The sequence below is a fragment of the Portunus trituberculatus genome, chromosome 39 (genome assembly GCF_017591435.1).
Source record: "Portunus trituberculatus isolate SZX2019 chromosome 39, ASM1759143v1, whole genome shotgun sequence".
Taxonomy (NCBI): Eukaryota; Metazoa; Arthropoda; class Malacostraca; order Decapoda; family Portunidae; genus Portunus; species Portunus trituberculatus.
The window spans coordinates 6253297-6279593 of NC_059293.1; the positions used below are offsets into that span (position 1 = coordinate 6253297).

At 44.4% G+C, this 26297-nt stretch overlaps 1 protein-coding gene across 1 annotated transcript in view; it reads right to left on the reverse strand.

Annotated features, from left to right (window-relative positions):
• The window catches only part of LOC123515646, a 74324-nt gene that overhangs the window by 38907 nt on the left and 9120 nt on the right, over window positions 1–26297 (reverse strand). The window contains exons 4-6 of the mRNA XM_045274463.1: window positions 21182–21323; window positions 20675–20796; window positions 17573–17862 (exon numbers count right to left, since the gene is read on the reverse strand). Coding sequence (XP_045130398.1) covers window positions 17573–17862; window positions 20675–20796; window positions 21182–21323 — 554 coding nt within the window. The remainder of the gene's footprint in view (window positions 1–17572; window positions 17863–20674; window positions 20797–21181; window positions 21324–26297) is intronic.

Here is a 26297-nt window from a genome sequence, read left to right on the forward strand (position 1 = left end):
CAGTGAAAGGTATTTAAAATACTGGTTAACTCTTGTATTAGAGGGTTGGACAGAGTAAGGATGAGAGGAAGAAGAAAGCCTTGTGGAGAGGCCGTAGGAAGACGGGAGGAATGCAGTTAGCAAGATCAATGGAGCAGTTAGCATGAACATAACGATAAAAGATAGAAAGTGATGCAACATTTCGGCGGTGAGAAAAAGGCAGAAGACAAAGGAGGGGAGTTGATGAGACGAAAAACTTTTGATTCCACCATATCTAATAAAGCTGTTTGAGTGGAACCCCAAAACATGCGAAGAGTACTACATATAAGGAAGGATAAGGCCCTTGTACAGAGTTAGCAGTTGGAGGGGCGAGAAAAACTGATGGAGACATTTTTGGTCCCTTCTCTAGAAGGGGACTTCGAGGCTGCATTTGGGGTCGCCATTTTTAAAATTTTGAATTTTAAGTGAAGGGTGTGTGTGTGTGTGTGTGTGTGTGTGTGTGTGTGTGTGTGTGTGCGTGTGGTAAGTGCATGTAGTTTTGTGAGAAGTAAGATAGTTGACTTTAGAGGGCAGGCTGTGACTGTCCCCTTGAGTTGTGAAACACAAAGGGAACTTTAATGGAGAGTTCACACCACCCCCTGAACTTAATTATCTATCTCCTCCAGACTTGCGATATCTTCTATTTGACTAAATTTACTCATGTATCTCTTATTCGCTTTTGTCTCTTACCGTCCATTGCTTAATTTTCTTGTTTCCTCGGCCTGCGATATCTTCTATTTATTTGTCTTGATATTTTTTACTTGTATATCTCTTATTCGTATTTTTCTCTTGGCGTCTTCTGCTTCTTTATGTTTAATTAAGAAAATTTCTGGGTTTGGATGTTGTTCTCAGTACATGGTCGTGATTCATCTAAATGTGATCTAAATGTGATCTGTACTGGCCATTCTTACTATTTCCTCTTGTTTTCTATTTTCTTTTATTTACACCAATAGGGCTTTTCACGGGAATTTATGGGCTAAAGGGAAACCGGATCCTTTTTGTGGTACCTCCTATCTCAAAGCCCACCCGCTAGGAAACCGTTGCCCCGAGTGATGAACCCCAAGCTACACTCGGACCGTGGACAAGATTCGAACTCATGCGCTTGGAGACCCTCGGACCCTAAAGCACGCATGGTTCCACTGGCTCCGTCCAGTTTGCTCGTCTCACGGTATCTGTCTATTCTATTTCTTTCTTTCATATTCTGCTTTTCTTATTACAGCTACTTCAGTTATCGTTTCTTCCTCGATATTTTACCTATTTTCTGTTCCTGTTTTGTCTCATTTCCTGTATTGACTCATTTCGGCCTCTGGGGTCATCTCCTTCAGTGCCGGTTCATGGTTAAGATTAGTGGGGTGATGTGTCAGAAAATTTTCAACCATTGTTTTAATGCTGTGTTAAAAGGAATACTAATATATAAAAAGAAAATTTACCACTCTAAAGACAGGTTCACTTTTTTTTATTTTTTATTTATACCATGTGGGCTTTTCACGGGAATTTATGGGCTAAAGGGGATACTTTTTGGGGTACCTCCTATCTCAAAGCCCACCCGCTAGGAAACCGTTGTCCCGAGTGAGGAAGCCCAACCTACACTCAGACAGTGGACAGGATTCGAACCCGTGCGCTTGGAGACCCCTCGGACCGCAAATCACGCATGGTTCCACTGTACCACGTCGGCCCCTTGTGAATATGCGACTGAGACTGAGCCCTTCTAGTCGGAACACGTTCACACATAGCGACTGGAAATATTGGCTGGTTGGTCTTGTTTTGCGACTTACAATTTCAGTCGCGTATTGACACCTGTGAACCCTCCTAAGTCTTGTCCGCTCGGGTACAGCTGTGCAACCTCGTCTTTTTTTTTCTTTTTTCTTTTCATTTATTCAATCAAATCAAATAATTTAGTGATGAACTTTTTTATTTTCGTATGAAAATTTTGCTTGCACGTGAGAGACGAAGGCCCAAAGATTTCCTTTTAAAAACCTTGAAATCTTGATCTTTACTAAATATATGATTATTTCGTCAACTGGTAAATATGGAAACAAAAAGAACATTTAGCAGAAAGATCCCAGTTTTCGTCTTACATTCCTAAGAATGTGGACCTTTTTAGGAGATACAACCTTGAATTATAAATTCCATATCATATTAAAGAATAGTACGTGCGCAGTATTTAAGCACAACACATGCAGGATAAAAAGAAGAAAAAAAATATTGTTTTCTTCTTGAATACCGGAATTGGTGACTGCTGAACAGGGGAAGCGCCAGTGCTCTCTCCCCTGTAATGCTTCCTATCTCGCGAACATTGTCACCCACAACAGCCAAACACCGCGTCGCTGAAACTGAGAATCTCAGTTCTATATAAGGATTTATTTTTACAAGCTAGGTGATAGCTACTGACATTAAAACTTACGGGTTATATAATATACAAAAAGAAAGAATTAAAGACTCATTATATTGAATGTTATAGATTATTTCGAGTTGAAATAAGGGGTACTGCAGTCCCGCAGTGTCTATACAGGAACCGTCAATGATAGTATAGGAAATGAGAAACTGCTTAGTGAGAGGAGCGGGTCAGCTGCAGTGTTATCACTGAGGAAAACGAAAATATCCAAGATTGCCTTAAATTTAAGGGTCCAAAATATACCTTTACTAGTACCCTGATATTAAATGAGTCGTATAATGTCTTATCTTAATGTAGAAACACTCGCAAAGCAGTGTCTTCAGTCACTGTCATCCTCTCCTAAGGCTGACAGTTGAATTGCCTGCTCCGTCTTTCTACATTTCTCTTCGTAACGCTTCCGGTCTTTCACGGTTTTTACTTCTGAGATCAATTTCTTAGATGGCACCCATTTACAGCAAGGGACTTCCTGTCTTGTTATGGATTGTTTTGCTAAGAGCCTGTTTGCTACCGTACTACTACTAGGTCTATTTACTTGCTGGTTTTAATGTTTGGTTGAGAGAACACTCAACTGGCGCAGAAAAACGTGGTAGTGCCATTAAATCACTCATAAATTTCGATAGTTTGTTAAATTTGGTATGATTGTTGCTGTCCTTAATGTTACCTTATTATTGGCAAAAAGATACGGCTTTCTTGCGAAGTTGCCCAAGATTTGTGCTGAAATACAGCAGATCTCTACATTGGTCTTGCCGTTCATCGAGTTTCTCTTCAGTGATATTGGAAAAATGAAAAGCAACTTACAAATGGATTTCATGTCTTTCAGGGGATAGAGCTTCTTTTGGGTCCATTATATTAAGCAAAGCAAGATATTTTCCTTCTCTATAAGGAACGTTTTTCTTACCTGTACACACAGTCCTATCATGAATTTCAGGCAATCTTGGTAGAACTTCCCTCTTTCCCCGAGTTGTTCTTTCAAAAGCATTTCACACCTTCCACCAAAATTGACATTTTCCAGGCTAAGATGGCAGGACTTATTTTATGGATTAATTTCAGAAAGCTTCTATTGGTTCAGAGTTTCATTTTCAATAAAAGCTCCGAGGATGCTGCGGTACTCGTCAGTAACTGAATAATACAGGGTGCTGAGCCTGAATTGCTCATATTGAAACTTGAGGTTCATTCTGTTTAAATTGTCAATGATCCAGTTTAAGAGAAGCAGCATATATTTATGCCAGAATTTGTTATGGTGTTGAAAATTTAAATAGCTCCGTCAATCTTATTTGTCTTACTTTCTGCTTGGAAAAAAAATAAATAAGTGCATCCCAATGTTTTAGTATACGAGCTATGACTTTACCTCTTAAAAGGCAGCGAGTTTGGGATAGTTTTAGCGTTTTATGTTTTAGAACTGTAAACAATATCTTTAAACTTTCAAATTGTTGTTGGCGCTTACTACGTCTTTGGAAGTAACAGCAGGCATCTCTTAAAAGTGACTCCAGAAATGGCTACAGGTACAACTGGCACACAATGAAAAGGAATGGTGAATACACCCTATGGCATAAACTGACGGCACATCCTTTCTCAGGTGATCTTGAAATCAATTATTCACACCCGTCATTGTCGAATAATTATCAGAAGCAAAGCCAGTTATATTGTTCAATGGTATTTCCTTTTTATATAGTTCTTCGGCACTACTATCTTTCTGCACAGAATATTCTCGGTCTGTCCTTTACTTACGTATAATAAATTGGAAACTTCACATTTCGTATCTTGCTAAACAGCTTCTATGAAGTTAAGAGTCTGAGGCATCTCCTCCAGTTTTTCTAATCCCCACAACGCTAATTTTATACAAGGGCTTTTTTCGTTTATGTGTGGAGTACTCTTCGCATGTACTGATGGGTTCCACTTACACAATTTTATTAGATAGGTTGAAAGCCAAAGCTTTTCGTCTTATCAACTCCTCTCCTCTGACTGACTGTCAGAGGATCCCAGCAAGTCAGCGGGACTCTCCTCAATACTGTCCAGCGTCTCTACTGAGGCGAAGCCACTCCGTGACCTTGGGCGCTCCCCAGCGCATTCCTTGGCAGCCTCAAGAGTGTCACCTTTGAAGGTATCCCATAGTTCTACCGGATCCTCGATGGTGTCGAGCACTCCAAACCGATTGGAGTCTGTCACTGCATACTCGTGGGCACATGTCAAGTCTTTCATTTTCTCAAGATGAAACACAGTGTGGTCACATCTTGGTGGCTTTCTGGACTTGACATGCAGCTTGAGCGTAGCAACAACAAGCCTGCGATAAGTTGCAAAGAATTCGGCACTCCGAAAAACCTTGCAGTTCTGAAGGATCCTCCATGACCTAGAGCAACTGGTGCAACATCCTTCTCGTATTCCTGACCGTCTTGGAGACACGCCCACTATTCTTGATCTCTTCCTCACCTCTAACCCTTCTGCTTATGCTGTCACCTTTTCATCTCCGTTGCGGTCTCCCGATCACAATCTCATTTCTGTATCTTGTCCTATTTTTCCAATCCTCCGCAGGATCCCCCAAAGCGAAGGTGCCTCTGGCGTTTTGCCTCTGCCAGTTGGGGGGACCTGAGGAGGTATTATGCTGATTTTCCCTGGAGGAGGAGGAGGATTTTCATTTAGGCCCCGCAACAGCGAAGGTCATATGGCGCCGCTGACAAAAAGGTTTAAAAGAAAATTTATAAAATAACTAAAAGCAGTTAAAAACAATATACTTAAAAATAGCTAAAAAAATGTAAAAAAAAAAAAAAAAAAAAACAATGAAACTATATAAAACATTAAAATACATAAATAAAATTCTAAAATTCACAAATAAGGGAGAAGGCCAGCCTCTCCTCCCCCCCCCAAAAAAAAACGAATACATCATTCTATAGTTAAAAATAATTATAGAATAAATAAATAATAAAACCATATACTTTATAAAAGACTAACAAAATACAATGAAATTAAAGGTAACTGAAAACACAAAACGAAATAAAACATTAAAATGTAAGAAAAAAAAAAAATGAAATTCACAAATTGGGGAGGAGGCCAGCCTCTCCCAAGTACGCTAAAACATCATGGCCTGGAGCCAGACATGTTGAGCCAAGGACACCGCTATCTCTATCGCGACACCGGTAGAGGTAGCGGTGTCTTAAGTCTATCAAACTAGGGCACTAAATTAGCAGGTGCCGCACGGTGAGCGGCACCAGACAGTCATCAGATACCTTTCAAGAGGTATCTTTGTGTAAGGTAAGTGTGGCCAATACGTAGCCGCGTTAATAAAACCTGTGTGCGGCGATCGCGGATGTGCGTGTATGTCCAGTTGTGGAAAACGGAACTGGTGATCTCTCCCATTTTCGAGGTGGCAACTCCCGTTTGCCACCTCCTTTGCCAAGTTACCCTGGAAAACATCTCTAAACGGAACAGAAGCAGGGGATGGAGCACGACTTGAAGCCTCTTTGGCAAGGCAGTCTGCCTGCTCATTCCCAGGAACACCAACATGAGCAGGGACCCAACAGAACCCAACACGATATCCTCTTCTGGTAAGTAGATAGAGCCACTCCAGGGCTGATAAAACCAATGGGTGAAGGGAAGTAAAAGAAGAGAGAGCAGTAAGAGCACTGCGAGAGTCACTAAAAATTGTAAAAGACGAAATCGGGAGAGTAAAAATTATCTGTAAAGCTAGGACTATGGCAGACAGCTCCGCTGTAAAAACGGACGCCACTGAAGGAAGGCTGCCACACCGATAAAAAGAGGGAAAAACCACACTAAACCCGACGCCTGCGTCGGATTTGGAACCATCAGTAAAAACGGGAATATCATCAGAATGAGTTAAAAAGTGTTCTAAAAACCGTGAGTGGGACAGAGCTGGTGGAAAATCCTTCTTGCCATCCATTGCAGGAGGGCATAATAAAACAACCGAAAGCTGCCAATAACCAACTCGTGGGAGCCGGAAAGAGTAGACAGGAGTGGGGTCGATGGACAAATCAATCATGAGGTTTGCCACTCGAAGGCCAAAAGGTTTAGGTAGACTCGGTCGAGTGACATACGCCTGCGAACGCGAGTCCCGCAATATTGACAGACAAGGGACAGAATCAGGAAGACGGTGGGTGCGAAACCAACATCGGAGCATCGAAGACTGGCGCCGGAGGTCGAGCGGCCAAAAACCTGCATCCACTAGAAGGCTAGGTATTGGAGATGTCCGAAATGCACCTGTAGCCAAGCGGACCCCAGCATGATGCACTGAGTCAAGCGTGCGTAGTCGTGCATCCGTTGCGGATGAGTAGATCTCACAGCCGTATTCTAGCTTGGGAAGTATGAGTGTGCGGTGAAGCAGCAGCAACGTGTCCCTGTCCGCACCCCAAGAGGTGTGACTTAAAACCCGTAGAAGGGATAATGCCTGCCGACAAGACGCTTTAAGAGAACGGAAATGGGGAACCCAGGTGAGACGGTTGTCAAATAAAAGGCCAAGATATCGAGTGGCCTCCACACATGAGATGCGTCTATTCATGATCTGGATGAACGCCACGACTACGACAAAAATGCATAGACACGGTCTTCGAGGTGGAAAATCGAAAACCGTTCATGTTGGCCCAACTGGACACCCTATTGATCGCCAGTTGGAGCTTGCGCTCAATCAGTGACATCCTAGCAGCAGCAAAAGAAATACATAAATCATCAACATATAAGGAGCTGTGAATGCCATCTGGGAGAGTATCAATAACACCATTTATGGCGACTGCGAATAATGTAACACTAAGAATACTTCCCTGTGGAACGCATCATTTAGAGCAGTAGCCTCAGAGAGAACACTCCCACTCGAACCCGTAAAAAAACGTCTGGATAAAAACTGCTGGATAAAAAGAGGAAGGTGGCCACGAAGGCCAAAATTAAACAAAGACTGTAAAATGCCATGACACCAAGCCGTGTCGTAGGCCTTCTCCAGGTCAAAAAACACTGTTACTTGATGGTGGTGATTAGCGAAGGCCTCACAAATGGAAGACTCTAGGGATAAAAGAGCATCAGTAGTAGACCTCATCTTTCGGAAGCCGTACTGTACCGATGACAAGTACTTCCCCTTCTCCAAGTACCACATGAGTCTTACATTTACTATCTTTTCTAACACTTTACAAATGCAGGATGTCAAAGATATAGGACGGTAGTTCGTAGCCTGGAGATTATCTTTCCCAGGCTTCGGATATGGGAGAACAACTGCGACAGCCCAAGAAGATGGAAAGTCACCGGTATGCCAAATCATATTATAAAGATTTAATAAAAAGTTAAAAGCACGGTCAGACATGTGACGTCAAAAGGCATAAGGAATGTCGTCTGGACAAGGAGAAGAGTCATGACACTGAGACAAAGCAGTCCGCAAACAGAGAAAGGGACATTATAAGACTCTCCTCCAGCGGAAAAAAAAATTATGCCGAGAGATTCCATTCTCTGGCGGTGACGTGCGCCCGGGGCTGCAGGATGCCATGGGATAGCGCCTGTAGGCACAGAAGAGTGTATTGAAAAGTTCAGCTTCCGCCCAGTGGCGCAGGCAAAATAGTGGTACCCATATTAGGGCCCATATCAGAAAGCTCATCTTGAGTGATCCACCAGAAAAGGTATTATGGTGATAAGGTAACTTTAAACCACTCGACAAATGGCAAAGTGGTTTAAGGCTGCCGAGAGATTCCATGGACGTCTGCCCGGCTCACCACCTTATCCACTATGCCACCGCCTCCCGGATGCCTCCGGGAAACACTGGCAAAGTGCTCTGCGAAGAGGTCGGCGACAGTCCTAGGGTCTTCCACCGTTCGCCCAGCAGATAACAAAACTGGTGGGGGAGAAGAATACTTCCCAACAATTCGGCGGACTTTGCTAAAGACATCCGTAAGAGGGGTGTGGGCATTAATGGAAGACACATAAGCTTTCTAAGAAGCTCTTTGTGCCTCTTTCAAAACGCGGCGGGCCCGAGCTCGGCAGCGTCGAAAAGCTTCCAGGCACTGCGGATCCCCACGATGTCGCCGGAGACGAGAGAAAGCTGCCCGTTTCGCTTTCACAGCGTTTGTGCATGCTGCATTCCACCAAGGAACGGGACGCTTAGTAAAGCGATCGGACGTCCTAGGGATTGTCTGAAGCGCTGCAGAATGTAAAAAATCAGTAAAATAATCAACAGCCTCAGCACAAGTAGAAAAGTCAGCCAGCGGACGGATACAAGAGCTAAGATCTGTGAATCGAGACCAATCTGCCTTGTCTAAAACCCAGCGTGGGGGCCGGGACTGTGGCTCAGAGTTCACAGATTCTAATAAAATCGGAAAGGGGTCACTACCGTGTAATCCGGTAGGACCCGCCAATTAAAATCAAGGAAATAATTAGATGTACACAGAGAAAGATCGATAGCGGTAAAAGTCCCAGTAGGACTGTGGAAATGTGTAACATCCCCAGAATTTAAAACCTCCAATCCCTCATCCTCAATAAAAGAACCGATTAAAACCCCACAAGGATTACTAGCACCTTCATCCCACAATGGGTGACGGCCGTTAAAATCACCTAATAAAAGAAAAGGCAGAGTCCCCTGACGCATCAGGCCGTCAAGCTCACCCCTGGAGAAATAAGCCGAGGATATAAACTGCAAATAGTGTAGGATCGTCCCATAAAAACCTTAACAGCAACCACCTGAAGAGGAGAGTTGAGTTGCAAAGGGACAACAGGTATGTCTTGACGGACAAGGATAGCTGTGCCACCGTGGTGGCCCCGGGCAGGGAAAGGAGTACTAAAAAAGGCACGATAGCCAGGAGGACTAGAATAAGTACTATCACCTAGCATGGTCTCTTGTAAAGCTACACAGGCTGGAGAGAACTCCGACAATAAAGCTCGGAGTTCCCCCCACGAGGCGCTAAGGCTTCTACAGTTCCACTGTAGAAGCTTGAAGATGACTATTTAGGTGCAGTGGACGGGCGAGCCTTTTAAATGGGCTGCCTGTGACTCACCTGATTAGAAATAATCAACCGACGGGAAGACACCGGGAGTTGAGATGTACCGGGTCGTTGGACCGCAGCCTCTCGGCCTACCGGTGAGTGATGCGAACTATCACTCCTACCGGTCCTCGGAGGACGAGGATCAGACACGACTGCACTTTCCCCGATACAGTGGGTCCACGAGGGACGGCTGTGACAATATCATCGGATCGTCCTCATCACAAGAAGCCCGATCTGAGACAGAGGGCGTCACAGAAGGGTGGAGAGAAACAACTGGAGCTACCATTGCAGAGCAGTCCCTGGAGGACTCACGGTCACGTGCACCGGGAGAAACCTTAGATTGTTTAGGCTGAGCTAAATCAATTGACTCCGCAGAGCCGCGGTGCCGTTTGGTCAGGCCTTTCAAAGGCTTAGGAGATACAGGTGGCAAATGTACATCTACTATATGGGTGACTTTGGTCAAGTCCGTATTATTCTCGTCACTTCTTAGAGATGACTCAACCGAGTCATCGGACAAAAGGGCAAACCTATTTGCCAAATGAACAGGACCACCCGCCCCAACAGAGCGAGAGGTAGCAGGAGTTGTTGTCTTTGGACCGGCAGACTCAGCTGAAGAGCGTGCGGCCAATGAACCGTATGATGTCGCACCAGTACCATCCTTCTGGCGGTACAGGAGTTCACGGCGGGCACTACCAAGGCTGATGAATTGGCTGTTAGCAAGCTGTAAAATGTCCTGCTCCAGGCGATACCTGGGGCATTGCCTGGAACGTACCTGGTGAGCATCACGGCAATGGAAACAGTAAGCAGTAGCATTGCAATGCTCCTCAGAGTGTGAATCTAGTGCAGAGCAATTACCACATCGAGAAGCTTCCTTACAGGAGCTTTTACCGTGACCGTACCCATAGCAAGAGAAACACTGAAGAGGGCGAGAAACAAAGTGCCTCACCCTAAGGTTGATAGGACCGATATGAACACGGTCTGGGAGGGTGGAACCAAAAAGGTGAGAAGGACCATGTTGGAGGAATTCCTCATCTTTGTCACCTTCTGGACTGAGTTAGGACACATACCCAGTATTTCCTCTTCAGGAAATTCGTAAAGATCCTGACTGTACACACAACCTTTACTGTAATTAAAGGTGGGATGTGCCTTAATAGTCTCAAACATGCTGTCAGAAGGACATGGTAGATGTTGCAACATCCTTGCCTGCGTGATATCTTTCGCTCGCACTAGCACCCCCTTACCATATTTCTTGAGGTTTCCCTCAGGAATCTCTTTAGACAAGTACCGGGTGGCATGGATAAAATTCCCGCGCCCATTTCTATAGTACGCCACAAACCAACGTGGAGGCGGGATCTGGCGGACTTCAGGAACTGAACTCTCTGAATGGTGGTCAAAAAGATTTGGGATGTAGTCCGTTTCACTGTCCGAAATATTGCGAGAGTGGAGAAGTTCTGTTTTGAAGCCAGAGCCGGCAAGGGGAAGAGATGCTACATGTTCATAAGCCAGACGGGCTTCATCACATGAAAGAAAAGTCACATAGCAGTGGTTAGATGGAAAATCCTTATCATAAACAAGTCGATTGCGAAGAACTGTGCCATATACCTTGAGAAGGGAGTGCAAGGCGTGATAAGAAAAAGATGGATTAACATTTAGCATCAAAAGGGAGTCACATGCAGCAGAAATGCGTCCCTCAGAGGAACAACCAGAACAGGAGACTGCTGCGGGAGGCCCTTGTGGAGGGGAATCCTCCTTCCCACTCTGACCTGAAGATGACTTCTCGCGGGCCAGGTCAGCCACCTTACGAAAACCTGACAGTCTTTTGTGTTTAACCATATATATAAAGTTACACAAAAAATTGGCTCCAGGGGCAAGGGAAACCACCTACTGGGACTACAGTGGGAGGGGGGCGCTGGCTGCCGTGGACGGGGTACCTCGTCCCCATGTGGACCAGTCGTTTTAAAAAAAAGGCCCCACATGCTACGAATGTTTGTCCACGACAGAGCTGAGACCGCCCCCCCACCCCCAAAAGCATCCCAGCCTGGACACCCAACCATCCAGCACAGGACGGCCCCTACTGGGCGTTCCTTTCCAGCGGGTGGCTCCGCTGTCCACTGGCAGCCTACGTAGGAACCATTTAGTCTGGCCCCTCACTGGCGACCTTACTAGCATGGGTAGCCCTCTCCCCCTCGAAAGGGCAGAGCAGGGGCCTAGGCCCCCTTTAGCCTAGCTCGCCAGGTCACAGGGGCACGCAAGCCCCCCCACCACGACAAGGCGGTTCCCGTCTGGGGGAGTGATTTTACCTGGAATGATTATTGCTTCCGTGTCAGAGACCCAGCTCTTTGTGCTGAACGCATAACAGAGGTGTTAGTATCTCGCATGGAGGCGTACATTCCTCATTCTTTTTCTCAATCTAAACCTTCTAAACCTTGGTTTAACGCTATACATGATAGAGAGGTTGCCCACAAAAGGTACTTGAGCCTTCCATCTCCTGAATCTCATGGACTTTATATCTCTGCCCGGAATCATGCCAAGTCTGTTCTTCAACTTGCCAAACACTCTTTCATAAATAGGAAATGTCAAAATCTTTCAAACTCAAACTCTCCTCGTGACTTCTGGCATCTAGCCAAAAACATCTCAAATAACTTCACTTCTTCATCTATCCCTCCTTTATTTCATCCTGATGGCACCACTGCCATCTCTTCTGTCTCTAAAGCTGAACTCTTTTCTCAAACCTTTGCTCACAACTCCACCTTGGACGATTCTGGGCTTGTCCTCCTCTCCTCCTCCCTCTGACTATTTCATGTCTACAATCAAAATTCTTCGTAATGATGTTTTCCATGCCCTTGCTGGCCTAAACCCTCGGAAGGCTTATGGACCTGATGGGGTCCCTCCTATTGTTCTCAAAAACTGTGCTTCTGTGCTTGCACCTTGCCTGGCCAAACTATTCCAACTTTGTCTATCGACTTGTACCTTTCCTTCCTGCTGGAAGTTCGCCTACATTCAGCCTGTTCCTAAAAAGGGTGACCGTTCTAACCCCTCAAACTACCGTCCTATAGCTTTAATCTTGCTTGTCTAAAGTTTTTGAATCTATCCTGAATAGGAAGATTCTCAAACATCTGTCACTTCACAATCTTCTGTCTGATCGCCAGTATGGCTTCCGTCAAGGTCGCTCTACTGGTGATCTTCTGGTTTTCCTTACTGAGTCTTGGTCATCCTCTTTTAGAGATTTCGGTGAAATTTTTGCTGTTGTGTTAGACATATCAAAAGCTTTTGATAGAGTCTGGCATAAAGCTTTGATTTCAAAACTGCCCTCCTACGGCTTCTATCCTTCTCTCTGCAACTTTATCTCAAGTTTCCTTTCCGACCGCTCTATTGCTGCTGTGGTAGACGGCTACTGTTCTTCTCCTAAACCTATTAATAGTGGTGTTCCTCAGGGTTCTGTCCTGTCACCCACTCTCTTTCTATTATTCATTAATGACCTTCTTAACCAAACTTCTTGCCCTATCCACTCCTACGCTGATGATACCACCATACATCTTTCCACGTTCTTTCAGAGACGTCCAACCCTTCAGGAAATCAACAGATCACGCGGGGACGCCACGGAACGCCTGACTTCCGATCTTTCTAAGATTTCCGATTGGGGCAGAGAAAATCTAGTAGTTTTCAATGCCTCAAAAACTCAATTCCTCCATCTATCAACTCGACACAACCTTCCAGACAACTATCCCCTCTTCTTCAATGACACTCAACTGTCTCCCTCTTCCACAATGAATATTCTCGGTCTGTCCTTTGCTCATAATTTTAACTGGAAACTTCACATCTCATCTCTTGCTAAAACAGCTTCTATGAAGTTAGGTGTTCTGAGGCGTCTCCGACAGTTTTTCTCGCCCCTCCAACTGCTTACTCTGTTATAAGGGCTTTATCCGCCCCTGTATGGAGTACTCTTCGCATGTTTGTGGGGGTTCCAGTCACACAGCAAAGCTGTGTGACTGGAAAGCTCTTCGTCTCATCAACTCTGACTAACTGTCTTCAGTCTCTTTCTCACCGCCGAAATGTTGCATCCCTTTCTATATTTTATCGCTATTTTCATGGTAACTGTTCTACTGATCTTGCTAACTGCATGCCTTCCCTCCTCCTGCGGCCACGCTGCACAAGGCTTTCTTCTTCCTCTCATCCCTATTCTGTCCAACTCTCTAATGCAAGAGTTAACCAGTACGTTCAATCATTCATCCTTTTCACTGGTAAACTCTGGAACTCCCTCCCTGCATCTGTATTTCCGAATTCCTACAACTTGTCTTCTGTTTAGAGGGAGGTATCGAGGCATTTGCTCCCCTAATTCTGGCTGACGGTTTTGGCACTTTTTGAAGTCTTTGGAGAGCCAGCGCTCAAGTGGGCCTTTTTCCAACTTTCTTTTTTTTGCTCTTGACTGGCCCTCTTTCCTACGTAAAAAAAAAAAAAAAAAAGTACTACCAAGGATATGGTCAATCTACTTTGCTACATGTCCGACATTGCTATACCAAGTCCAGTAGTGCAGTGCTGGTCTCTGATACCAGGACCCTGCAATTCTCGGCGTTCTGGATCTTGCAAGATTCAAAAGAAAAAAGCTGTTGTCATTCCCGTTACCAGACCCATGAGGACCTTCACATAACTCGTAGCCGGCTCTCTTAATGTCAGTGATAGCATTATATTTGCCATAGACAGTAAGTGCATCACGACAAGGACACTAAGTTTGGCGTAGAACGTCTCCTTCTCCTCAATTTCAGACACCTTGGTAGGAGCGTATACTGCAACAACAAACATAAAGCCTAGACTGTGCTTCAGCCTTAGTCGGATTATACGCTTATCATCCATAGTAACCTGTACAATGGACGGCTGCAGTCTGCTGGAGACGCCTAGGCTACCCCCTTGACACGGTGACCATTGCTCATGCTACTGGTCTCACCACTATCAGGCCTCCTTGTCTCAGAGTCCCAACCGAGCCAATCCGATAGATGAAGCAGTCGTTAATTCTCTGAGAGGCTCAGGACGTTCCAGGAGCCTATTCGTAGAACCCTCAGTAGGTTTAGCCAGGAAAGGTCCAATGGGCAGGCGCCATGTCTGAAACCCCACCGGCACCCCCAAAGTTAAAAATAAGGCGAGGGAAAATCTCCTGTCCCTCTCAAGATACAGGGATCTCGCAAGCTTTCCTCTGCCTCCGTCATATGGTTAGGCAAGCCTTCTGGTGCCTTTGCACGGTCGTATCCCCAGCAGAACCGGATCGGGATCGTGGCTAGAGGCTCGCCCGCGCTCAGAGCCTCGACCCCGACCTCTACCTTTAACTCTGGTAGCGGCTGTGGACATTTTTATAGGGAGGGGTTGCAAGCCCGACCCCCAACCAGCTAGATCAGCCTTTGGCAGGGATACTGGTATCCCTGAGGGTGAAAACCCTGGCTGCCCAAGAAAAGGATCCATAGTAACCTGTACAATGGACGGCTGCAGTCTGCTGGAGACGCCTAGGCTACCCCCTTGACACGGTGACCATTGCTCATGCTACTGGTCTCACCACTATCAGGCCTCCTTGTCTCAGAGTCCCAACCGAGCCAATCCGATAGATGAAACAGTCGTTAATTCTCTGAGAGGCTCAGGACGTTCCAGGAGCCTATTCGTAGAACCCTCAGTAGGTTTAGCCAGGAAAGGTCCAATGGGCAGGCGCCATGTCTGAAACCCCACCGGCACCCCCAAAGTTAAAAATAAGGCGAGGGAAAATCTCTTGTCCCTCTCAAGATACAGGGATCTCGCAAGCTTTCCTCTGCCTCCGTCATATGGTTAGGCAAGCCTTCTGGTGCCTTTGCACGGTCGTATCCCCAGCAGAACCGGATCGGGATCGTGGCTAGAGGCTCGCCCGCGCTCAGAGCCTCGACCCCGACCTCTACCTTTAACTCTGGTAGCGGCTGTGGACATTTTTATAGGGAGGGGTTGCAAGCCCGACCCCCAACCAGCTAGATCAGCCTTTGGCAGGGATACTGGTATCCCTGAGGGTGAAAACCCTGGCTGCCCAAGAAAAGGATAGAAAGGGAGACAGCAGAAACAGAAAGGAATTGAGCTATGGGACGCAGAGGGCACTCATTCCTCACTTAGGCTACCTAGCCTAAGTTTTCATCTACAGTTTTGAAAGTCAGGAACACCGAATTATGTGTCTGTGTCCTTTATTAATAAAGATTTTCTCGATGAACATAACTAACATTGAAGCTGTTGGTTCAATATTTTGGCAACAAATGTCGTTACTTTTCATTAATGCACTAACGTACAATATGTTTTCTTTTTTTTTCAGTTGCATCCTCTTTCTTATTCTATTTTTAATCAAGTAGATTAGTGAGATGATTCTTTCTACGTACTGATGCATTGATGAACGTCAAAGACATGGAAAGAGCAAACTTCTCCTGATGCAACCTGATAATGGTATACGTTTATTCAGAACTTTTCCTCCACCGAAACTTAATTTTTTTTTTTTTATACCATGTGGGCTTTTCACGGGAATTTATGGGCTACAGGGGATACGTATTAAGGGTACCTCCTATTTCAAAGCCCACCCGCTAGGAAACCGTTGCCCCGAGTGAGGAAGCCCAACCTACACTCAGACCGTAGACAGGATTCGAACCCGTGCGCTTGGAGACCCCTCAGATCCCAAAGCACGCACGGATCCACTGTACCACAGCGGCCCCCTAATTTGCCCAGTAATAGTGCCACAACTCATTGCCACGGTTCAAGGAGGTGAATATTTCCTGAAAATCTATTCAAGAATATCATATCTCCTAGTTTTGGCTTCCTGGGGCTAAGAATGCCAAATAGGAAGTAGATCTATGCATCACAATTAGCAAGTTCTATGGAGGGCTAAAATGATAGATAAAATATACCGGTAAGGTGATCCAGAAAAGAGCTCAATGATATTGTTAATCCTCAGGCAGAAATCGCCACATTTGGTAGGAAACCCGCCAACTTAACAACTTTGAGCCGTGCAGGGCTCATTTGGTTCTGACGGTTCATTTCTACCCAATACATCTGTAGCTGGCTCATTTCTGTTCTCTGCCCCACCCCAACATTATCCATAGTCACGGCCCTCACTAGATCAGTGTCCCAGGAGACGTCATGGGGAGGGTATTACTTCTCAGTATAGAACCTGGTTTGTTACTTTATGTTGAGTTGTCAGCTCTGGTTGACTTTAGTATAACGTTCACCAATTTGATTACTATGGATCCCACTCGTAACATAGCCGTATACAGCATGGATGAATTTAGTTAGAGTGACTCTGAAGTCGTAGCCAACTGCTCTATGTCTGTCAAGTCTGTCTATGTCTATGCTCTACGCCTATCTATCTGTCTATGTCTGTGCTCTATGCCTGTCAAATCTAACTGCGCTATGTGTGCAACGACTTGACAGGCATAAACATAGACATAGACAGATATTTGCTTTTCAGTGAGGAAAAGAATATAAGCTTTAGTAAAAGAGGTAGTGTTTTATACATTGAAAATTAGTTATAAGGCGAGGAGTGTTGCAGGAATTAATGAAAAAAATGTTGAGGTGAGTGTCAAGACATTTCGAGTCGATAGGGTAGTCCGATCTGGGGCATTCGTGGTGTCGTCCCCCAGAAGGGGACTCCAAGGCTGGTGTAGGAGTCATGTTAATTTAGAATTTTAAGTGAAAGGTGTGTGTGTAGTTGGGCGTATGTAGTTTAGTGTAAAGGAAGAGAATTGTCCGTTACTGGCCCCAAGTCGGGAAACACAAAAGGAGACGTTTAACGAGGTCACAGGTTGCTTTGAAGATAATTTCACAGCACCCCATGAGCGAGTGCTATTAGACTTCGCTGTGAGGAAATTATTGTTTTGGCAAGTGTTTACTGCTTCTTCCTATATAAAGGAAAGTTTCTTGTTTCTGGACTTTACTTGCATAAAACCTTAAGAACATTAGAAAACATGGGAAGTAGCTGGCCTATATGTGGCATTCCCCAAATACAAATGTATTTGGAGAATCTTCATCCATGTTTATATGTAATTATCCTTCAAAGCTCCCTACTGACTCAACACTATCAGCCTAATTTCTGAGAGCATTCCATTAACCTACCATTTTATCCAAAGACGAAATACTTACCGTTTCTTTATCTACGTAAGAGCCAGCGGAGTCCTATAGCTAAAAAGGAAGGAAAGAAAAGACTCATCATTACCTGGCGGACTTTCCTTCTCATAGTTCGGAGGCCAGGTTTCTCATCGTGTCCGAAGCCCAGATAATCGCCGACATTGCGTCTTCCTTTGGAGCCTCCCATGTTTAAGTTTTTTCTCTCTTTCCTTAGCGATTCTTGGAGTGGGTCCTGTTTTGTTCCTTTATCCTCTTGATCTCCCGCCTCTTCATCCGAGGTACTGCCGTAGATGTCGTAACAATTATAAAGGTAATATTCCAACTCCTGAAGCAAGAAGGTTAGCTCCGTCTTGCTTCGACCTTCCACGTTCACATACACTGGCGAAAGAAAAACTTTTGTAAATTTTCTTCCCTTGCACGTATCTTCATCAGAATTTGAAGAATATACTCACTCACTGTCAATGAAATCAATATTATTCCTTCAAACTAAATGTACTGACTGACTGGTAATTTCTTTATAAGTGACAAGTGACAGATTCTCATCCGCTCTGAGTGATGATGGAGGGGAAACTCTAAACATATGAGTGTTTTTTTTTTTTTTTATGTTACGCCCTATCGCGCCTGTAGGCACACTTGAAAAGCATGTGTGGGAAGTGCTGTTCAATTTCCGCCCATGAGTGGCGTAGGCAATTTTATTTATGGTGGTACCCATATTAGGGCCCATATCACCACCCAAGCGCATATTTGGTGTAACCACCTAGAAGCTGGGTATCATGGTGACATGTAGGTAACTTTAAACCACTCGACATATGGCATAGCTTCAAAGTGGTATGTGGTGGGATTCGAACATATGCATGGACGTCTGCCGATCCCCCGCTCACCACTTTATCCATTATGCCACCCCCTCCCTAGTGTAGTAGGTTAGTATGATAAGTCAATATGTATTCATTCATGAGTGTGGCTGGTCAGTGTTGCAGGTCATCACAGTCGCCAAGGGCAACATAACACGGAAAAGAAAAAAAAAGACCAACTTAGTGCCAGTCCCCGTGTAGGTCTGAGAGTGTTACCCTAAGAGAAGGATAAACATTTTGAGAACTCTCTCATAGGAAGTTGAAAATACAGAAGTAGGTTGGGAGTTACAGAGTTTACCAGAGAAAGGTATGAATGATTGAGAGCTCTAGATAATTCTTGCATTAGAGAGTTGAGCAGAGTAAAGATGAGAGGAAGAAAAAAGCATTGTGCAGCAAGGAAAAAAACGAGGGGAGGCATGCAGTTAGCAAGATCAGAAGACTAGCTAGCATGAAAATAGCAAGAGAATATAGCAAGAGATGAAACTTTCCAGGGGTAAGAAAGAGGCTGAAGACAGTCAGTCAGAGGAAAAGAGTCGATCAGACGAGGAGCTTGTGCTTCCACCTTATCTAATAAAACACAGGAGGGAAAAATGAAGATGGAGAAGTTTTTGGCCAGATGCCACAAATCTCGGTGGAGTTGGATTTCGAAAGATTTTGACATTTTCTATTAAGGAGTGTTTGGCAAGTTGAAGAACAGACTTGGCATAATTCTGGGCAGAAATATAAAGCGCATGAGATTCAGGTGATGGAAGGTTCAAGTACTTTTTGTGGGCAACCTCTCTATCATGCATAGAGAGAGAACAGATTGTGCTAAACCAAGGTTTGGAAAGTTAAGGGTGAGAAATTTTTGAGGAATATATGCCTCCATGCCAGAAACTATCACGTCTGTTATGCGTTGAATACACAGCGATTGGTCTCTGTCAGAGGCGAAACGCTAGAGGCACATCCGCTTTGGAGGATCCTGAGGAGTGATTGAGAAATACGATACGGATATGACATTGTGATCGGAGGAACCCAACGGGGAAGATAGGATAACAGCTTAAAGGCAATGATTAGAGGTAAGGAAATGATAAATAATCTTTGGTTTATCTCCAAGATGGTCAGGAATACAAGTAGGGTGTTGCACAAGTTGCTCTAAGTAGTGGAGGATAGCAGCGTTGAAGACTAGTTCACCAGGATGGTCAGTAAAGAGAGAGGAAAGCCAAATTTAGTGGTGAACGTTGAAATCTCCAAAGATGGTGATCTCTACGAAGGGATATAGAGATAGAATTTGCTCCACTTTGGAAGTTATTCAAATCTTTTTTATAGTCAGAGGAGTTAGGGAAGAGGTAGACAACACAGATATATGAAATTATTTAGTTAGAGAGTGACTTCAAATTTAAGCCAGATTGTGGAAAACTCGAAAGATTGAAGAGCGTAAGCACGAGAGCAAGTCAAGTAAGTCACTGGAACGAAAATGAGGATAAAGAAAGTATGAGGGAACAGAAAAGGGCTACTGTCAGTTGCCTCAGACACCAGTATTTCGGTTGGGAAAACAAAATGAGCTTTAGTATGGGAGAGGTGGTGTTCTACAGATTGAAAATTAGTTATAAAACCGTGAATGTTGCAGAAGTTAATAAAGAAAATGTTGAGTGGGGATATCAAGACATTTATGGTCGATACCGAGAGACCAGTTCGAGCTGAGGACATTTATGGTCCCCTCCTCAGAAGGGACTGCGAGGCTGGTGTTGGAGTCACCATTTTTTGAAATCTTAAATGAAGGATGTGTGTGTGTGTGTGTGTGTGTGTGTGTGTAGTAAGTGCATGGAGTTTTGTGTGAAGGAGGAGAGTTGTCTTTAGAGGGCAAGTTGTGACTATCCCCTTAAGTTATGATACAAAAAGGGAGACGTTCAAAAAATTCACAAATATATTTAATGGGAAGTTCACAGCACTTCCTGAACTGGTTCAGACCAGAACTGGTCCAGATTAGAACTAGTGTTATACTTCGCAGGGAGTAAATTATCGTTTCAGCAAGTGTAAATTACCTCCTCTGAATGGAAACTTGGTCAGGAAGGGGTTCATGGATTATTTACAGGGGTACATGCCAAGTCGATTTGTATTCATATCTATATTTTGATGAGAGACGTAACATTAATAAAGTTATAAAAAAAATACGATATGATAAACTTTTTTTTTTTTGTTGTGACCAAATATTTAGTAATTAAACAAATATTTAGCATTCAGTAGTATGTGACAAATTGTGTGTGTGTGTGTGTGTGTGTGTGTGTGTGTGTGTGTGTGTGTGTGTGTGTGTGTGTGTGTGTGTGTGTGCGTGTGTGTGTGTGTGTGTCTAGACTCACTGTGGGATCCATTGTTAGCCCCGCAAAGGAAGGGAAGGGGCGTGGTGCTTTCAGCGTAGAAACGGTCGTATTTGCACTCGCCCCAATATGGTGGTTGCAACATGAATTCGTCAAAGTCCAACCTGTGGTGATGACAAGGTCACACAAGGAATGAGGAGCATTGTACTGAGTCACCAACAGTCTTTTAAAAAATTTCGTGAATTTAATATTCATGAACACCAGAATAGATTTTAATGATAGACAGAAATTCCTATAATGACTTGCAGCATTTTACAGACACTCATTGTTTTTTTTTTAAACTTCTTAATTCCTTTTGTTACCCTGAAAAGACGAATTTAAGACAAAATCACTCCTGTTTTCTGTGTATCTACGAAACCATCTTTATTACAAAGTTTTTAATATAATCTAGCAACGACTAAGCAAAAATAAAGATTATTGTTGAAAAGACTTCTTAAATTTTACAAGGGATGTCAATGTGGTTTTCAAGAACGGCAAAAAAGTGAAAACCTGATCTGGCAGATAGGAGAGTCGCAGCCGTGGTCCACCGTGATGGAGCACTGCACGGGAGCGGCGGGCAGCGAGGCGGGATAAGAAGGCGAAGCGAAGGTGAACTCCTGAGCCTGGGTGACTGAGCCGCATGTCACCCATTCTATATATATATATATATATATATATATATATATATATATATATATATATATATATATATATATATATATATATATATATATATATATATAGAGAGAGAGAGAGAGAGAGAGAGAGAGAGAGAGAGAGAGAGAGATAATAAATATATACAACACATAATAACATAAAAATATCTCCACACACATACAGTCCAAACACACACACACACACACACACACACACACACACACACACACATCCTAGCCACACAGCCTCCATCATCATCTGCGGCTTTTACCAGGCTACCCCGTTTGCCACCACAGCTCAGGTACTCACTGAACACATTATAAACACAGCTCATGCTTTGAGAGTGAGATATCTCGCCGCTAAGCTGGTCGTCTGTGGGGACTTCAATCGCCTCGATTTCGTGGACTTCGCCACCGACCAACAAACAACCCTCGACCTTATCATGACTAAACTGATCCAACAGTACTTGCCTCCCAAGCATCTGCTCCCCGTGAGACGCAGCACCCGCTTCTCCATCTTGTGGATCCTCACACCCACCACCTCGTGCCGCCGGGCACCTGTCACCAAGATCCACCGGCCCATGCCTGATTCAGCTATGCTGGAGTTTGTGATATTGGTGACACATCACCCGTGGGTCGAGGTGTTGGAAGTGGAGGACGTTCACACCAAATGGCACAATCACGTCACCACCACCACGGGAGCTTTTCACGGCTAACTACCAGTAAAGAGCGTTACAGTGAACCCATCCGATGGCCAGTAGATGGCGCCCCGTATCAAAAGACTCATAAGTTAATGGAATACAGGACAATAAGGAACACATTAATGCAAGAGATTAAGGCCACTAAGGTGAGATATTACCCAGACAAACTTCACCAGCTTAAACTTGCCAAAAACACACATTGGTACTCCAAGATCAAAGCTTTATGTAGTTTACAAAAGAATCCTTCATCTCTTCCTTGTATTTCACATCTTTCTGCTAGTCTTGCGGCAGAAAAGATCAATGATCACTTTGCCACTCTTTTAAACTTTCCCTATTTCCTCCACTCCTCTCCCTTCCTATCTCCCCCGCTCCCTCCCCACTTCCTAATGTCCAGGTAGTTCATGTATTCAAGAGAATATTCCAATTTAAGCCTCGATTCACCACACCTACTGATCTTCCCATTGAAATTTATAAAGAACTATCTACACCACTTTGGTCAATAATGAATGTATCTCTCTCTCAACACCAAGAGAGGAAGTTGTGGTGTGGGTTAAAGTTTGGAGGACAGCGACGGTGCTGTCATCTGTTAGAAGCGAGTACTTTCATAGAAAACGTTTTCAGGAATAACTTAAGATTTCCCCCATGCTTCCTCCCCACCCCCTAGTATTCCCTGCATTCTCTCGTGGTTATGAACTTATAAGTCAAATAAAACATGTTTATGTATATATATATATATATATATATATATATATATATATATATATATATATATATATATATATATATATATATATATATATATATATATGCCCGCCTCCGCCTGGGCCACACCATACTCCTCAATTGCATCGCCTACGTCTGTCTCGTGACCCCTTCTGCTCTTGGTATAGGACTACCCCTGAGGCCATGGAACATTTCCTGCTTCAATGCCCCCGCTTCCACTCTCAACACAACGCTCCCGGTTCTCTGCCCTGGCCATCATAACACTGGACATGCCCACCCACCCTCTTGGCGGACTCAGGCATCCACCCCTCCTGGCAACCTGCTGTCCTTCGCCTTACTTGTGCCTTCTTGAGGAAGACTGGCCAGCTACCACACCTGTGATACCTGCACAAGACTACCCTAGGGCTTATAAGGATCCATAGATCTTCGTGGCCTCTTTTGGATCCTTATGAGCCCTGGGGTAGTCCTGTGTGGGTATCACAGGCGTGGTAGCTGGCCGGTCTTCCTCAAGAAGGCACAAGTAAGGCGAAGAACAGCAGGTTGCCAGGAGGTGGATGCCTGAGGCCGCCAAGAGGGTGGGCAGGTCGAGTGTTGTGATGGCCAGGGCAGAGAGCCGGGACCATAGTGCAGTATGTTGAGAGTGGAAGTGTGGGCATTGAAGCAGGAAATGTTCCATGGCCTCAGAGGTAGTCCTACACCAAGGGCAGAAGGGGTCATAAGACAGACGTAGGCAGTGAAAGTGAGCACTGAGCTTGGTGTGGCCCAGGCGGAGGTGGGCAATGGCTGATGTACCTTGCGCTCCTTCCCGTGACTGACTGACTGTTTGATAGGGATGGCAGTTTCGGTCCGAGTAGTACTCGGTTTACTCGGTTTTTGGATTTGAGTGAGTAGTACTCGGTTTACTTGGTTTTCATAATTCAATTACATGTTCAATTAATGCGTTGAAAATGTAATACAGGCCTTCAAACTAAAGAGTAAAGATTTTTTTGGGGGTATTTTGTTGGGGAAGAAGGTGGTGCATGCCGCACAACCACCCAGACATCAATGGAATAGTCCAATTCCTACGAACAAGCCTAACAGTGCCAACAGTCCAACACACGGGCTTGGGTGAAGGAAAGAGAGACCTGTACGAGTACACGACGAGTAGGCTTACTCAGTCAGTTCACAGTTGGCAATTAGCCAGTTTCGCAGTTTCCGTTTAGCAGCATTATTTAGCAAGTTGCCAGACGCCAGTGACCACAGTCTTGCGTTACCCGCTGGCAACGAGAGAGAGAGAGAGAGAGAGATGGAGGGTGGAGGTGACGGACAGGATCTCTCTCTCTCTCTCTCTCTCATCAATGGAGAGATTGGAATGAAAGTGAAGGAGCGAAAAGGAGGCAAGTCTATTGGTCGAAGTGGAATAAAACAGGGTCAAGTAATATGCCATGACCTTTAGGAAAGGGAGATGGAGGGAAGGGGGGAGTGAAAGAGATAGAGAGAGGAGAAGGAAGGAGAGAAAGGAATGAGAGGGAAGTGGATGGAGGAGGGGTAAGGAGTTATAGGGAGAAGAGAGGAGGGGTAAAGGCGGCGTCACACTAGCACTTTTTCCGTCGTCTTTTTACTCTTCTGTCAACTCTTTCCGTCGTCTTGAGTCAGACGGAACGCATCGTTTTCGTCTAGCGCCAATTTTTAGTCAAAATAAAAACTATGGTTTCTAATCAACACTTTTATTAAAAAAAAATCTTTTTTTTTTTTTTGTTAAACGGAAGAATGCTATTATCATGACAAGAAATTTAAATGAGTTGATGAATATATATTTGTATAAATATTTTTTTTTCTTCTAGCCTAGCAATGAAAAGTTCCTCAGTAGTTTGTGTACATTTCCAGGGGAGTGCGAATGTGCGACGCTTTTGAATATTTCCAAGGCAACTTCCAAGTAGCTGGTCAAGATAAGCTGTGGACAAAACACACTGACGAATTTCTCATAGAGAGTATTAGAGATTCACCCTTGCTGGGGTGAATGATGAGCCATGTTTGTTTACAATCGACAAGCGCGGCAAAGGCGAAAGCAAGCTTGTGTGTGACGGCCAACGTCTGCAAAAGTTAACAGTCGTCAGAAAATTGACAGAAAAAGAAGACGGAAAAGTGCTAGTGTGACGCCGCCTTAAGGAGTTATAGGGAGAAGAGAGGAGGAGGAGTAAGGAGGTAGAGGCAGGATGGGTGGAGACACGTGACGCTGAGCCCTGCTATGATAAGCTTCTGGCATTCTATATCCATTATACTATTATTTTTCTCTATTTTAGTTTTATCAAGAAAGAAATGATCTGCTAATGTCAACTATAAGTGCATGCACATAATTCACAAATTCTCATATTATAATAACATCGAAAGTCAAGTGAAATATGGTCTCATGATATACAGCCTACCTTGTACTGAAGAAGTTAAAAACCTCAGTTTAACTACACCAAGAGATTAGTTTTCTTGCACGATTCTCTCCCTTATTATATTCTTACTTTTTTTTTTTTCTATCCGCTCAGGTTACGTTAAGTTAGGTTAGTGAAAAGTAATCATTTCGTACTCGGTTAACTCGGTTTCACAGTGTAATCAATACCGAAATACTCGGTTTGCAGAAAGTACTCGGTTCGCCCATCGCTACTGTTTGAATTTTGTAACGACGCTCATCCTCCCCCGCTGATGGACCCCCCCATCCATCACCCCCTTATTACCTGCAACCCACGCGCCATCTGTTAGAAGCTAAGCTCCCTAATCAATTATAGAATCCTTGCTCAACACTTATGCCCTGTGGACTATCCACAGTCATTCAACGACCTCAGGTTAATCGTTATCACACCCATCCCTAACCTAATTTGTGAAGACTTTGTGTTTGACTGGGCTTACAACAAAATTAGTAACTCACTAGACATTCAACATTTGGGCAATATTAAAGCTACTTCCACCTCTCACTACCTTATTAGCTTCCTTGAATTCATTCACAGTCATCTGGACAAACGAAACACCTCTCTGTCCGTTGCTTTTGTGAACTTCAGAAAAGCCTTTGATCTTGTAGATCACACCGTTGTGATCAGTGGATAAAACTGTTGTCATTAACAAGGCCATCAATCAAGGTCTCCCTCCCTACCTGATAGCGAGGCTATCAGATAAAGGGAGGAGACAGGCCGTCCGTTATCAGATGTCCGTCTCTTCATTCCAAAAGCTGACATGTAGAGTCTCTCATGTCAACAAGATGGGTCCATAGTGTTTACTGTTATTGATCAATTACCAACATTCCCCTTCGTTGGGAGTAGGTGGACGACTGCACCGTGAGGGGTGCTTATCAACAATAGAGACCCGAAGTACAAGGAGAAACCACAAGCGTGGACTGAGAAGAACAGGGTGACAATTAACCACAGCCAGATTGTGGTGATGTACGTCTGTACCTCCTCAACGGCAGTGTCCCCTCCCCAGCTCTCTGTGGGCCCCAATCGCCTCCAAGTGATCCGGTTGGCCAAGCTTTTTGGTGTCATGCTTGATGACTAGCTGACCTAGAAGCAGCATGTCACCACCACA